Below are 15,539 nucleotides of genomic sequence, written 5' to 3' on the forward strand. Positions count from 1 at the left end.
GTCTGTGAGTCAGTGACTGTCCTCAGCTGAATTTTTTATGCTTCTAAATTGCAAAATACAGGGCCTAATTGATGAAGGCAATGGTGGGGGAGGAAGTGTTTTATAGTGCAAATGGCATGCCCGGTCTGATGCTGACTTGCAACATCAGTGTCTTAATGCTTAACGCCGGTTGAGAGCAGCCAGTTGCTGATGTTTGTAGGGAATAGGGATGAATCAGGGTCAGTGTGTGAGCAGCCCTGCATGTCTGTGGATTGCAGTTTATGGGTCAATACTAGAAAATAACATGATCTGCATTCACTGCTGTTCGAAGGCTGAAAAATGAGGAACAGGCATCCCAAGGCTCTGCGAAGGCATAACCGAAGCCATTTACTGCACGTTATCCCTTTCATGACTCTAGCCTGTATTCGCTAAAACCTACTGACCCCGAGACAATCTGGAATGCTTTTCCCCCATTTATTGCATAGAATCCCTGATCTCCATCTTCTGTCCTTGTGTTTTTTAGCTTTTGTCCCCGATTTCTGTTTCAGAAAGCTGAGAGGTATGATCCTGCTGCTCTCTGGCTCCCCACTCCTCCTTGTTTGAACTTTTCCAAGCTTTTTTCACTTTGAACTTGACTTCCAGTCCTCCTCACTGCCTCATGTGCTACATCCCAACCCCTCATATTTCCCAACTTCTAACACCACTTCACTCCCTCCCCTCTCCTTAGTTATCCCTCTTATTTTCTCTTTTAACTGGACCTTTTCTAACCAGGACCCAACTAATGCTAACACAGGGGATACAGAGATTTCAGAGAGGATGGTTGACAGGGACAACCTGCTTTTTGCACCAGCGCTGTGGAGGGAAATGTGACAGTCCCTGTGGGAGCAGCTGTCTCCTGAGACTCTGAGGCACCTGTCTGGGATGGCAGGGCAGCCTGCACTCCATGGTCCCGTGGTGATGGCTTGCCCCGCACTGCAGAATGACCCCTGAATTGCAGTGCTTGGAAGTCTGTTTTTTCCCCTAAGGTGTCTGGCTTCAGAGCTCTCCTAGAAACATTTTACCGCAGGGTTCGTCTTCTATGATAACAACAGACTGAGGGGGAATAGCAAGGGGCTCGGGGGTGTGAGCTGGCCTTTCTCAGGATGCTTGAGCTGAGGTGTCTGGGCTCAAGCCTTGAAGTGGGGGTTTGGTCCTCGGTCTGTCTTTGTATTCCTCAGTCATTTGACACTGTTCTGCTTGTTGGCCTTTGCTTCACTTGCAGGACTAAAACCGGGGGGAGTGGGGGTGGAAACCCGATTGTCTTGATTGGGTTGTGCTCCTGGTGCCTGCCTTTGGAAGAGTTTTCTGGAACCTAGAGCCACTGCCATGGGTGAACGGCTGCTCAGGGAATGAGAATGTGTGCTGTGTGGTGCTCCAGTTCTACTTCCGAGTTGTGGAAAGGAAAAGATGTGGAGTTTTGCATTTTTAGTCTCACCTGATACTGTTTCGTTTTAAAAACTGTACGTCCGATTCATTTCAAGCAAGGTGTTGCTGTCTTTCCTCTCTCTGCCAGGGCGCTCCTGGGATGGCCGCCGCAGGGATGAAGGTCAGTTTTGCGCTGCAATGCCTTGAGTTGGGCACGGGCTGGAGCTGGGAGAGCGCCCGGCGGTAGAAAATGGTCGGACAGCTCCCACTGATGGGGAATATCAGAACTGCCGTGCCTTTGGCAGAGGTACCAGACCTGTCTCCAGCCTCACCCCCGCTAGCCGGCAGCGAGTTTGGTGAACTCGTATCAGCACAGCCTCCCCCAGCTATACCCGCAGGCTTGCTCTTCTCCTGTGAATACAGAGCAAGGAGCGGCAAATTCCTTTGTGCCAGTGCATGAGTCTTATCTTGCTCTGCTCTTTTGGACGTGGTAAACATCTGCAAGTACTGCAAGGTGGTTACTCCATTCTGTGGAAGCCATGAGTCTGAGGTTTGGTGGTTTCTTACGGCAGCCTGGGAGCTGGCTAATGAAGATAAAAGAAGTTCCAGGCACGAAAATACACAACCGAAGCACTCTTGTGCCCTTACCTACCAGCTCAAGGCCCCCATAGATGAATGTTCTTTTCCCCACTCTGATAGCTGCAGGAGGATTTGTTCTCTCTTCTCCTGGTTTGTCACTCTTTTTTCCTGTCTCTTTCTCACCAGGGCGAGCCTGGGACTCCAGGAGAAAAGGTACTCTCAGAAGGTTTTGCTCTGAGCCTGCACTTCTGGTGGGTTTGTGTATTTTTCCCCTCCCTGAGCAGCTGAGCGAGCTGAGGAATGTCCGTGTTCTTTCCAGTGCCCAAATCCAGGCCCTAATGGCAGCTGCCACTCTAAGCAAAATGGTAGTAGGATACAGTGCTACCAAGGGAGAGAGGGACCATGCTGCAAATATTTCCATCCTCCTGTTCACCTCTGTGTCAGTGGGAATGCCTTCCAGCTGCCTTCCTCCTTTCCTCCCTATTCCACAAGAGGCACAGGGCGCACTTTGCTTAGGAAGTAGGTTCCCTCTGCCCCTTCCCTTCCCTTGTTCCCCTTCTGCCTCCCAGTACTTCTGTGCCCCCAGAAACCTTCCCATGTCCCTATAGAGGGCCGTCCCCATCTCAGTGGGGTGTGCCCGGGTGTCAGTTCCCGAGGCAGGCACGGTGCACTAGTGCCCCGTCCTCTCCATCCCAGAGCAGCCGCCCTGGTTTTGGAGCAGCTGGCTCCTGTTGTTTGAGGCTCGCTGGGTTATGTTACAGCGTGTGACAGCCGCGTAACAGACACGTTCTCTGTCTCTTTTCTTCCCCACGAAGGGAGATTCTGGAGTCCCAGGGAGGATGGGCCCCCCAGGTTTGCCAGGGAAGAGGGGGCAGCGGGTAGGACATTGCGTGTTTGGGCTGCGTGTCCTTGCAGCGCTGTGCCTGCCCTGTGCCGCATTATCGTGCTTGCGGGGGATTATGTGTCCTTTGCTGGCTCTTGCCCCCTTGGTGAAGTGTGTTTGCGTGTTCCTGCTTGCAGGAGGTGGGGGCTGGTGGCAGGCAGGGCAGCATGAGATGCCTGGGATGTAGTCTTGTCCTGGGAACGATTAAGGACAGTGCCACATCTCTTGACTCCAGAAATAACACCCTAAACAGGGATTCAGTAATCTGACCTCCTTCCTCAAGAAATCCACTGCTTTGCACCCTAGTTCTGGCAGCACAGGATGTTTTCAGTAGTCCTTATGGACGTGTGTATTCAAACCAGTCCTTGAATGAAAAGTGGGATGCCAAGGTGGAATCAGGGATTCACAGAGCCCTGGGACAGGATTAGGAATTATATTTTTACAAAAACCTCCAATGCCAAACCTTTTCCTTGAGTATGAGGTCCTGAAAATGTTTTCCCTCTTTCCAGGGGGAGCGGCATTAATTTAGCAATGTGCATGCTCTGGCAGGGAAAGAAAGCAAGGGGGAGGTGGGGGGGCTTGCAGGTGGCTGGAAGCCAAATTACCTTGGAGGAAGAGGTCACTGCACTCTAGAATTGCCTGACAAAAAGATTGCTGCTAGTAGATTATTTTCCAGGGAGCCACCAGTGCATGTCAGTTCCTGGAGCATTGATGCAAGTCCTCTGCATGTCAGACGTGTGCCCTTGAGCTCTGATGAGCAGCACCAGCCTCTGCAGGCCAGCAGCATGGCTCCAGGAGAGAGCTGGGCACCTGTGGGGGGAAAGAGGGTTTGAATTGTTCTGTACAATCTGTACAAGTTGCTGAGTCTTGGAGCTGTGGGGATGGTGTATAGGAACACACCTTTCCCTGGTGTTGCATTTGAAACCTTCCTTCAGGGTAACAGAAACCTCCAACCTTTCTTCTGGCAAAATGCAGACTCCCAAACAGGACACTGTACCTGGAAACCATGGGTTTGGCAGCTGGATGGAATGGTCTGAAGAGAACTTAACTTCAGCACAAAGACCAGTAATTGAGCTCCAACCTTCAAAATATGGCCCAGGTGTCATGGTGAACTGAGCAAAGCCACTTCACCAAGGAAATGCTGGATGCTCTCCATTGCTCACTGCCTGTGGCATCCTCCATGGTGCCTCACACAGCTCAGCCTGCAGCTCTCCAGGCATCATCTTACACCATCAGCTGCTGTCTTTGCCATTTTTGCCACTCCTGTCTTCACTGCTTACATGGCCAGTGTGTGTCCCAGAGCTTGGCTGCCATCTGAGACACTGCACTGCTTGGGTTTTTGTGAGAGCGTGGTGAATCTGGGATTTGGAGCTAGGGAAGAGGAGCAGGGCACAGAGAAAGACCTGCACTTCAACTAAAATTCACCCTGGGCAACAGCTTCTGTGGGCATATGGATCATGGAAAGCCTGTGCAGAAGAAGTGACAGGGAAAAGTGTTTAGCAGACCAGAGGGATAAGGAGGACACACAGGATCCCTTTCCCACTCACCTTCCTCTGGAGAGAAAAGGCAGTGATGTGCAGATATAGTCAAAAGGATGGGCAAAACCATGTAATGTCTTGAGCTGGTACTGCTCAAGGAGGATGCCTTGTCTGTGCCCAAAATAAAATCCCTAGGGAAGGGAAAGAGGGTGTGAAACCAGGAGCAGCTCACCCTTTTGCTGCTCCTCCAGGATGGAGAGCCTGCAGAGTCAGCCTTGACCATGTCTGTTTTGCCAACAGGGTGAGAAGGGCCGAGCTGGTGACCCTGGGCTTCCTGGACTCCCTGGCCCAAAGGTTTGTCTCTTTTCTGAATTAATTTTTTTTTTTTTGGTGGGTCTACTCTCACCCATTTTCCTCCCTCCCTCCTGTGCACAGCTCTCACATTCTTGGCTGACTGTGGCAGTGAGTTCTGCGCTGCTCAGCTGAATGTCATCTTCAGACAGGGATGTGAGGGAGGCACACAAAAGATGCCTTTTTGTAGGAATTGCATGCCCTTGTGCAGTGAGGGAGAGGTTGTGGTCTTAGGAGTAGGACCACAGAATCATGTTCCAGTAGTTCCCCTTTAAAAGCATGACCTCAGATGTAACCTGGCATTTGAGCCTCCCTCCTGATCCAAGATCCATGGAGGATGAGGAGATGGGCTTTTGGGTAGCTGCACTGCTGTGCTCTGAGTTGGAGTAGCTGTGCTCAGAGAGATCCAGGGTAGGTCAGATAAAGCTAAGCCCTGAAACTAGCTTTCCCCCTGTGCTCTGAGGTTTTCAGATAGAAAAAGCACCTTTAAAATCAGATGTGCACAGGGTACCTTTTCTTTGGGAAAAGGGACAGTGCAGTGAATGCCAGTGGCCATTTCAGGAAGGGATGAGGGTGTAATGGCAAAGCTTTCCTGTTACTGCCTTATTACCTGCCCTGTGCAAGGGACATGGTGTGCAGGGCTGAGTGGCTGACGACTACAGCTCCAGAGGGAGACATTCCAAAAGAAGCCGTCATCAGGTGGCTTAATCAACTCCGTTTCAACAACAGAAGAGCACAGTGTTCAGAGGGAGGCTGAGGGACGAGGCCTGTCCACGGGCAGCCTTGTGTTGCTGTGTGCAGCTGAAGGGATGAGGGTGGCTGTGGCTGCTGGCAGGGCTCCACAAGGACCCTCAGGCAGGACCATGCTGTCCTGGTTCCTGGCCAGCTGCTGCCTCTGGAGCAGTGCCTCTCTGGGGTATCAAGAGTCTGGGTGGTGGACCTTGTCTTGGCCGCGTCTCTCTAAGCCAGTATTTTGGCAAGTGAAATTACAGAGGTACAGAGCCTGAATGGAGACACGTGGCTTGTTCTTCTTTGCACACAGGGAGAGAAGGGAATTGCTGAGAACGCCTTGATGGGAGCTAAAGGAGAACCTGGCCCTCCAGGTCTGCCTGGACCCCCTGGACCAAAGGTGAGTGATTTTTCCTTCGTGGAGTTGTGTGTTGTGAGGAGGGACCGCCCCCAGCACAAGGTGTGTAGGAAGGAGCAAAGGTTGTGTTCATCTGTGCCCACCTCTGATTACCAGCTGGAGGGATATCAGGTTCTTCAGAGTGTTTTAGTACTGTTGTTCGATGTGCTGCAGGTGAGAGAGTTTGTGAACTGTTTTTGGAAGGAAAATATCCTTCTTGTGCTCAAATAACTCCTCTCTAGGCTCTGTAAGAAACCAGTCCGAACACTCCCTCTGCACTGGGTGGAACAGAAGGGTGCCTGGTGAGAAGCTGTGGCAGGAGATTTGGGCTACCTGAGGAGAAGGAAGGATAGAGGAGGGGTGCTTGGCTGGTGCAGTTCTGCAGTTCTTCCTCCTGGAAATGCAAAGCCAGCTGTGAAGTTGCACCTACTCAACACAAAACAAACCCATCTCCTTCTCTTCCTGTCAGGGAGAAGCTGGTGACATTGGTCAGCCTGGTGCTGCAGGATCACAGGGAGAGAAGGTACGGAAGTGCTTTTGCACAACCCAGCTCCGGGTTCTGAGGTTCAATAGCTGCAGATTCATTCCTATGTGTACAAAACTTAGCTGAAAAGGAGAATTTTAAATCACGCTGTCTAGCCCTGACTGTTCCAGAGAACCAGCAGAGCATGACTCCTGGAGTTCAAGAAAGTGAAGGGACAGGCTTTGCTAAAAGTATGATCTTCCCGTTTCAGGGGGAACGTGGTTCACCAGGAGACCAGGGACCCATGGGCCCAAGGGTAGGTGTTCTTTCACTAACAAAGAGTTTTGGCCCTCCAGAGGGGTCTAAGGATAGTGGGGCCACGCTGGCAGTCCACATTGGATCTTGCTGTAACTAAAAGTACTCATGGTTGGGCAGTGGCTAAGTTTGAGATGGGCTGTTTCTCCGTTCCATATCCTCACCCCTGCATTAGAGGAAAAAATTCTCCCAGGCCATCTCAGGGTGTCTCATTCATAGGAGGAAGTGGGTTTGGACATCCCAGTCTGGAGTCAGGCCCTTGACCTACCAGAAAAGGGCAACAAGAGAATGCGTGCATGCCCACATCTAACAATTGGTCAAACAATCCAGTTCCTGGATTCTGGCTTCAACTTCACCTCTTCCCAAACTGCCAGCTTTGATGGCCACGACATGGTGATCTGAGCTGGGCTGGCTACAATTCTGTAGCATCTCCTGCACTGCAGAGGCTTTCTTTAATAAAAAAACCTGGACACTTGTGAAATGGGCCCCTCTGAGCTCCCTTTTTCAGAGTGAACCACAGCTCTGAGCACCCTGAGGGAAGGGCAGTCTCAGGCCCTGGCTGAAGACCTGGTATTTTGCAGGGCCCCAAAGGAGAGCCTGGGAAGGATGAAATGATGGACTATGATGGGAACATCAGTGAAGCCCTCCAGGTGAGCAGCTGCTCTCCTGTCCTGTGAAGTGACTGTTGGGTGCTTTACCATTTTCCAAGGGATACAGACAGGGAACAGTGTAGATCTGCTTCCTCGGCAGTAGCAGCAAAGGGAAGCACTTGGTTGTGCCCTAGTCCCCTTCATCCCACAGCTCACTGCGTGCAGTGTTTTGGTAAATACCTGTGCACCTGGCTGGGCTGGGGTATTGACACCTCTGTGGACACAGAGGTCACATGAATGCCCTTGGGAGTGGCCCACAACGTGGCGTGGGTGCTGAATGAAGTCACCAAAGCTTCCTCCAAGCGTGGGCAGATGAAGTCCAGTGAGCAAGTGGCTGTGCCCAGCTCTGGGCTGGCCTGGGTTCCACTGGAATAACGGAGAAACTGTAGAATAACAGCTCTGTAGGACTTGGAGTGAGTTTTAATTTGGGTTTTGGTGGTTAGTTGTTTTGGGTTTTTTTTCCCCTCTTATTAATTTTGTAAGCTTTTTACTAATTTGGGCCAGTGTTACATTAGTGGAGAACAAGCCAGCTCCAGGAAAAAAGCTTAATTTTCCAATGGCTGTTGTCTTTTTCAATTTAAATTCTCTTTCACTTTTTTCCCCTAGGAAATACGAACTTTGGCCTTGATGGTGAGTTCCTGTCTGTGCTGTGGGGTTTTACACAAGTAGCCATATGTCCATCCTAAGCACGTGGCCTGACAGTTTAGGTGCATCTAAAACACTTGGTCTTTGGCATTGGGAGCTAAAGCTGGGACAGCTGGCAGCTGAAAGAAGAGTTCATCTTGCCTTCTGATCTTGGCACTTGAATTCTAACCAGGACTTTCATCTCTCTGCTTTAAGAGGTCATACATACTGCTCAGAACAGGGAGTGCTCAGAAGGAGCAGGGAAGAGCAACTTTCAGGGCTCTCCATAGCTCATCTTCCCAACAAAATATGATTTTAGGAATACCTTGGAATATTCCTGTCTGATTTCCCCTTAGATTTAAGAGAGGTATTTGGCTTCAAAACACAAAAATGCAAACCCTGTTGATAATGTGATTTTTTTTATTTTTTTTTAAATCTAGGGACCCCCAGGACGCCCAGGTGTGGCTGGACCTCCAGGGCCACCAGGACAGAAGGTATTGTCTCAGTTCAGCACTTGCAGACCTCAGGGAAACACGGGAGTGGTCCAGGCTGAATTCCCACCCACAACTCTTCCCACTGCTCCTATATTTCCTGTCGAGCACTATCAGACTGTCCTGCTGTCCTCTGCCACTCCTCCTCACATGCAATATCCTGAAAATCTCTTTTCCCACAATGATAATGCCTAATCTGAGAGATGAAGTATCCTTTCTACTTGCCCTCCTCCTCAGGAAGCAGCTTGTGGGAACCAAACTGTGGGATTGTGTTGGTTGGGGACTACATGACTGCACTGGGACCGTGAGCTGACAGTCAGGATCACCAAGATTGGGAAAATGCTCAGGCAGTCACATAATGTAATGTTTCAACAGGAGGTGGTTTTTTTTGTTGTTGTTTTTGGTTTGGTTTTTTTGTTTGTTTTGGGGGTTTTTTTGTGGTTTTTTTTTCTGTTTTTCTTTTTTTGTTTGTTTGTTTTGTTCTGTTTTTTTGTTTTCAAATTCTACAACTGCAGAAAAACCCAGGGGTTTCCATGCTTTATTTTTTGTGATTACAGGAAAAATCTGGATTTTTCATGCTTTTTTTTCCCTTTGACTACTCCACACAGGCCCTTTTTCATCACAGTGCCCCACAGAAGGAGTCAGAATAGCTGCTTTCAAACTGCCAAAGTAACAATTCTGTGTTTCAGGGTGAAATTGGCTTGCCAGGTCCTCCAGGTCACGACGGAGAAAAGGTAAGGCACGAAGCTCTTCCCTTCAGAGGTCTTACCCGGAGTCATCTCTGTCACTGACATCACACAGTTGCTTTTCCCATGAGGGAAAAAAGTATTTTGCTTCACAAAAAGGAGCATTAAGGTTTGCTAATGTCCTAACACTTGTCGTGGTAATGCTACTTTGTCCTGTCTCCAAAGGGCATAGCAGTGGGGGAAAGGATGAGCAGTGCGAGGGGCTCCGGGCCAGGCAGGAGGAGCCTCACTCTATCTGTAAATGTTTCGCTTTATGTCGTGCCAATTTCATTTAGGGACCACGTGGCAAGCCTGGAGAAATGGGCCCCCCTGGCCCTCACGGACTGCCAGGAAAGGATGGACCTCCTGGAATAAAGGGAGAGCCAGGCCATGTTGGGATCAGAGGAGAAAAGGGCGATAAGGGAGAGCCAGGACAAGCAGGCTCACCGGTGAGTAAATCAAAGCCTCTCTGAGAACTGGTGGCTACCCAGCTTATCGGGAAAGGCCCCAGGACACAGTGGATGCCTCAGAGCCCCTGCAAGGTGGGTGCTGCTGTGTGAAGTGTCACAATATGGGAGATCGTGGTTCCTGGCACGTGTGTTGTCCTCTTGCTGGAGTGGCTGTCCCCAGGTGCCTGCCCTGCTCTCGGCACCGTGTCCCTTCCTCAGCTTGCTGCCTGGTGTCTTGCTGGCACTGAAACGCTGCTGAAAGCAAGCAGGTCTGACTCTGAGCCAGGAGGCTGAGGCGCCAGCACAGCCCCTTCTGGAAGGGCAGCTGCATGGAGTAACCCCTCACAACCCAGCCACTAACTGGGGCAGAGTGCCTGGCCTCCCAGCTTCAGCCTGTCACAGCTTCTGTGTCCCCAGCATCGCTCAGAGCAGTTACGGAACGACTTCCTGCCTCTCTACGGCAATACCAGGATGAAACTCCTGCTGTCTCAACAGCTGGCTGTGGGGAGTAATTCCTAGCATGGACTCCAGCAAACTGCATGACCCTGAGCAGAACTTGGAGGCAGGAAAGCAGTACCCCATCCCTACTCTGAGGACTGGTACATCCACAGTGACAGGGGGATGTCCAGCCATTTGCCCCTCCACTTTCAATACTAGCGAAGCCCTGCATTTCCCTGGATACCTGGTGGATGTCCAGGGTTTTCAGAGTACTCTTGGGATGACCAGAGCCAGTTGTGGCTCTTGCACTGATATCTTGCATGTCTGCCTGACTTAGTCATGCAAAACTCCACAAATCTTTCTTGATCTGTAGGGTCTAGATGGCCCCAGTGGAGAGAAAGGCGAACAAGGTGACCAAGGAATACCAGGACCATCAGGATTGCCAGGGCCCATTGGACTTCCAGGATTGACAGTAAGGATGGAAAAGAAAAGGCTGCTCTTCCCTGCTTGGTAAAGAGAAAATAGCATAGAGCAGCACACGAGGGCTCATTTCCCAGAGTGCTGAGTATCCTGGGAGCCTCAGAGCCCTAGCCCTTTGTTAGGTGTCACAGAATATCCGTCAGGCCTCGAGCAGCAGACAGGGAATATGAAACACATGGTCTGTTACCACTTCTCCTGGGGGAGCTGCTGCTTTGCCAGCACATGAGTGGTTCACAGGCAGCTTCAAAGGAGGGAGATTCCAGGGTACAGCCGGTGGTGACGGGCTCTGATGTTGTGTGCAGGGAGAGAAGGGTGAGCCTGGGGAGCGTGGAGACAAAGGAAATCCAGGAGAATCGGTAGGTTACTGTTCCCGTGTTCCTTCGTGGTCTCGGCAGTAGGGGAGGGATGATTTGGCAGCAGTGCTGCTGGAAACTGGCGCAGACCCCTCTGGTGACACCCCTTGGCTAAGGACAGCGAGCCTCATGCTGTGGGGCTGGATCAGCAGCCACCTCTGGCTTTTGATGCCCTCTTTTCCCTGACGCAGGAACAATCTATCTCACAACCACCAATCAATAAGGAGTGCCTAGGGAAGAACAGATCTTGGAAAGCATAAGAAATACTTTCCTCAGTATTTGCAGTAAATGGATTTCCTGGCCATTATTTGTGTGTGTATATATACACATGTATGTTTTTTTTCCCCCTAAAAGATTTTGGTGTTCTTGAATTTCCCTGTTCTCCTGTTAAAGGTCACTCCTAGCTTTGGAGTGCCCTGCAGCAGAGAGTCCCACAGGCTTTTGTCACGTGTGGAGCCAGACACCACCTTTCCTGTCTTTTATTCTTCGACCCTATGCCTCCTTGTAGGAATGGTGGTAGAGTAGTGGAAGTGGATCTTTCTTTGGAAAAATCCTCACTGCTTTCCCTCGTCTTAAATATTGGCAACTTTTGCATAACCCTCCCCTGAGTCCTGCTGCTGCTTCCCAGGCACTCAGTCCTGGTTTGCTGCTGCTTCTTAACGCAGTCCTTAGGGGCAGTCCAGGTTTCCCAGCCTGGTGGAGGAGCTCTGCTGCTGTGTTCTGTCTCCCCTCTGAGCACCCCTCTTTGCGCCGAGGGCAGCACATTGATGGTGACTTCTCTTGCGTTTCTTTCCAGATATCTGGGCCCCCTGGACCCCAAGGCCCTCCAGGACCTCCAGTAAGTTTGAGTGATTCACCTGGGGAGGAAGGCGCTGGGGATGGGATTAGAGCAGGCAGTGGCTGGGGAGGATTCTCTGTGGAGAAGACAGCCAGAACCACTGCAGTGTTGAAATGGGAACATACTGAGTATCGCTTCCAAACCCACCCCCAGGGTAGGTCAGAGCTACCGTGGGCTGGGAGGGCAAAGCAAGAAGGTTATGCTAGTCTGAGATGAAAGGGAAGACAGTAGTGAGATGGGATGGATAGAATTAAAGGGATCAACTGCAGAAATTGTCTTAATAGCGCACCTGGCCCCCTGCCAGGGTGTGCTTGGCAAGAGGCTGCTGGTTAGAGATGGGAACAGTACATGAAGTGCCCATTACAGAAATAAAGAGGGTTCATGCCCCAGAAAGAGAAACCTTTGTACTGTGCACATAACTGGGATACCTGGAGTTTAAAGCCCATCCTGAAACATTACTTATATCTCGTCTCTCATCCCAAATACAGGGTCTTCAGGGTGTTCCTGGACCCAAGGTAAGCGTACAAAATATTACATGCTGTAATGTAACAAAAGTGGTCCTGGGTGCTAGAATTCCCTTTAGAAACAACTTCCTAGTGTTCAGGTGGTACTTTTCTTCCATCTTGGTAAGAGGATAAATCCTTCTGGATATTTTCTTGAAGGAAATGGATTAGCAGCTCTCATTTTAGGACCCAGAAAAATGGTCATTCCCTCCAGTTTTCACCCAGAGAAGTGGGAATTCACTGGTCCATAGAATTCTGCCCATGAGAACACAGTTGAAATCTTTGTCTGGGGGGTGGAGATCTGTACAGTGGGATGAATAGTCTGCCACCCAGTCCTAAGGAACTGAGCCCTAGCTAAAAATTAATCTTAAAATTACCCTGTACATTCTGCTGTAAAGCACCCAAGAACTTCAGTGTCCTTGGTGGTGAGAATCTTTCTAATCACCATCTAAATGCTCAGCCTGCACCATTGGCTTTCCTGCTGTAAAACAGCTCCTACACAAAAAAACAGTGGATTGGAAATGTTCAAGGAGAGCTGTATCTGTCTGGTGATGTTCTGGGCAAGGACTGGAAAATGTGCAAAGTGTCTTAATTCTTCTGATTATCCTTAGTATTTGGCCTCCAGCATTGTTTGGGTGCTAAAAGGGATGGCCATGTTTTAAAAAGCCTTAGGAACGTGAATGAGGAGGAAAAAAGTTCTGGGTTACATTTTGAATTTAAGAAAAAGGAGTATTTTTTTTTAATATTGCTTTATAGTTTATAATACAGAATTTTAAAATACAGCTGGGCAAAGAATGCTGAAATTTTTTTTCCTGAAATGTTGAAACTGGTGCCTTAGCGTTTACAAAAGTCTTTCCAAACATTATTTCTGTATGATTTTCTTCAAGGCTTGTGGACACTTGTCATTCACTTCCAGTGGATCCACATCTTAAAATGTAAACCCACCATATCGGATAACTTCTGGTTATTTATATTTATGTATAAATATATAGACAGCAACAACAGCAGGGAGAGCAGCACCAGAGTGAGCTCAGTTCTCCTCTGAACATTTTTACCCACAAGGCCTGAACCTCCTCTTATTGCCACTGAGTTAAAACAGGTGCTTACATTGAGGTAATTTGAATGACAGTGGTTTTCTTCAAATTAGGCTGAGAATTGGGCTGAAGCATTACTCTGCTGCCTCTTGTATTCCCACTGCAGTCTGGCGCTTTCTGAAGGGAGGAATGTTTGTTATATAAGTGCTGTTGTGGTGGGTTTATTTTCTGCTCCATCCTTCCTTTAGGGGGAAGCAGGGATTGATGGAGTGAAAGGAGAGAAGGGTGCCCAGGGTGAAAAAGGAGACAGAGGGCCACTGGGATTACCCGTAAGTATCCAGGAAGTAAGCAGCTCTTTGCGAGCCAAACTTAATATCAGCTGTAAAAAGATCCCTCAATAGGAGACGCACGTGGGGATTTGGTATGTAAAGTCAGAGAAAGAGATGGTCTATAAATAATAGCGCCTTTGCTTTTTAAACCCCAAGCCTCAATTTCTGTACTGAGCCTTCAACTTTTAGATCTGTTGAATAGATCAGTGATCACTTTATTTCCTCCTGCTTCTGGCAGGAATGGGAAAAACAAGCAGTAGCTTTCCTGGGGGTTCTCTGCACTTCAGGGCAAGACCAGAAACCTAAGTCAGAGATGTGGAAAGGGAAACGCCTTCCCCAGCCGTTTGTCTCCTGGGCTAAGCTTTGTACAAAGCATGGTGGTTCTTAATGCAACCAGCTTCTTTGATAGGTGAAACATTCCTGTCCCTTCTGCTATGGCATCAGTGCCCTGACCCAGCATGTCCCTGCTGTGTGTGAACTCAGTCCCATTTGCTTGGTGTTAGAGCACTGCTTGGCTTAGCGAGAGGATTTGGGGCACAATGTATTATAGAGGAGTTGCAGGAGCTTTAGATACAAAGCTGATGATGAGTTGGTGGTAACTCCCACCCAGTTGTTCCACCAGCCCCCAAGTTCTCTCATCATAAAAAGCACTGGTGGCACAGTAGACCTTCCCCCTTCCCCAAATGTTCTGCCTGGAATGAACACTGCAGAGTGCATCTCATGTACTGTGTGGCTTTGTTGTCCTCTGTTCAACCACCCAGACCCTTTGTCCCTGACTTTGGCTGAAATGTGCGTGTCTTTGTTTGTAAAATGTTTTCCTCCTTTAGTTGAGCTGAACAGTAGCTCCTTTCTAGAGCTTGAATGAATCCCCTCTAATGCCAGGCGCTCAAATGAGCCCAGCATGAGTGCATTCCCTGGGGCTCCGGGCAGAGCCAGTGGGGAGAAAAGGGTGCTTTTGGAAGGCTCAAAGGCAAAGGGTTGTGCCTCAGTGAAGCAGTGAAAAGTCAGAACCCAGTCCCCTGAGAAATGCAAATGGAAGTTTTCTGTGTAAATGGTTATTCCCTCAAGCCTGTGGGGTATCTGGACAAGGGAAGGAGGTCCTTGTGACAGTCCGAGCAGAAGATGCCTTAGAAATTATCCCAAAACCTCATCTTTGTGGCAGGGAACGTGCTAGCTCCTTCTCCTACAGCAATGAGCCCCATGGGTTCAAAGGTCCCTTGGTTTTTCCCATCGCTCTTCCTGAGCTGTGGAGGTGGGAAGTCTGGCTCAGAAGTGTCCTCTTAGGAATGTTTTGTTTGGATCAGCAATATCAGCTGGCCAACCAGGAAGCACAGCTCGAAAGATCAGATGCTGTGGAACTCGTATCCTTCTTCAGAGCTGCTCAACTCTCTTCATAAGCTTTTCCATGCCTGATCCTATGTATCTTCAGCCTGTCAAACTAAATGCAATGCCAAGCAGGTTCTGAAACATTTCAGACTGTAAAATCCTGCAGCTGGATCTGCTACCTTTTCCTCTGACTTAGGGCTTGACATCATGCTGGAATTCCAGTCCTGATTGTCTGCAGTAGCCTTGGGCTTCTCCATGGCTGACAGGGTGAGGAGATTGTAATGCCCAAGTGGAGGAAAGCCCAGCATTTGGTACTTATATCCTACCACAGCTTTCCCTTCCAACCACTGTCTCTTACACAAGCCACTGGGCTCGATGGGCCTTGCGCAGAACCACTGTTAGGTCTTGTGGACGAGGAAATTCAGGGCAAGAGCTGAGTAGACAGCCAAGTGCCACTCGATCTCAGTCTGGTGTAAATCTGCACTGGTGACACAGGGAGATGAGCCACCTGTTTCATAAGCCCCCAAACAACTGCATGTGGAGTGGAGCAAGCTTGCAGCTGACCTAGTGGGCACCACAAGCCCTGGGTTTCTTGAGAGCAACTTGAACAGCTGATGCTTCTGCACTGCCTGTAAATGCCTTGGTGACCAGTGGCCTCTGAGCCTTGTATCTCACCTGTGTTGCCCAGCCTGCCACAAAGGCAGTGCAGATTCCAGCTCCA

General features: G+C 49.6%; 1 protein-coding gene across 1 annotated transcript in view; it reads left to right on the plus strand.

Moving 5' to 3' along the window:
- Positions 1 to 15,539, plus strand: part of COL13A1 (collagen type XIII alpha 1 chain) — a 52,742-nt gene that overhangs the window by 25,719 nt on the left and 11,484 nt on the right. Inside the window, exons 18-34 of the mRNA XM_066191885.1 lie at positions 1,532 to 1,564; positions 2,149 to 2,175; positions 2,778 to 2,840; positions 4,624 to 4,677; positions 5,717 to 5,803; positions 6,270 to 6,323; positions 6,535 to 6,579; positions 7,160 to 7,228; positions 7,835 to 7,858; positions 8,293 to 8,346; positions 9,033 to 9,077; positions 9,365 to 9,517; positions 10,329 to 10,427; positions 10,738 to 10,791; positions 11,585 to 11,626; positions 12,115 to 12,141; positions 13,412 to 13,492. Of these exons, the coding sequence (XP_066047982.1) occupies positions 1,532 to 1,564; positions 2,149 to 2,175; positions 2,778 to 2,840; positions 4,624 to 4,677; positions 5,717 to 5,803; positions 6,270 to 6,323; positions 6,535 to 6,579; positions 7,160 to 7,228; positions 7,835 to 7,858; positions 8,293 to 8,346; positions 9,033 to 9,077; positions 9,365 to 9,517; positions 10,329 to 10,427; positions 10,738 to 10,791; positions 11,585 to 11,626; positions 12,115 to 12,141; positions 13,412 to 13,492 (1,011 nt within the window). The remainder of the gene's footprint in view (positions 1 to 1,531; positions 1,565 to 2,148; positions 2,176 to 2,777; positions 2,841 to 4,623; positions 4,678 to 5,716; positions 5,804 to 6,269; positions 6,324 to 6,534; positions 6,580 to 7,159; positions 7,229 to 7,834; positions 7,859 to 8,292; positions 8,347 to 9,032; positions 9,078 to 9,364; positions 9,518 to 10,328; positions 10,428 to 10,737; positions 10,792 to 11,584; positions 11,627 to 12,114; positions 12,142 to 13,411; positions 13,493 to 15,539) is intronic.

Source organism: Chamaea fasciata, unplaced genomic scaffold (genome assembly GCF_029207755.1).
Source record: "Chamaea fasciata isolate MVZ Bird 193981 ecotype frontalis unplaced genomic scaffold, bChaFas1.0.hap1 SCAF_9, whole genome shotgun sequence".
In the NCBI taxonomy this organism is placed as follows: Eukaryota; Metazoa; Chordata; class Aves; order Passeriformes; family Sylviidae; genus Chamaea; species Chamaea fasciata.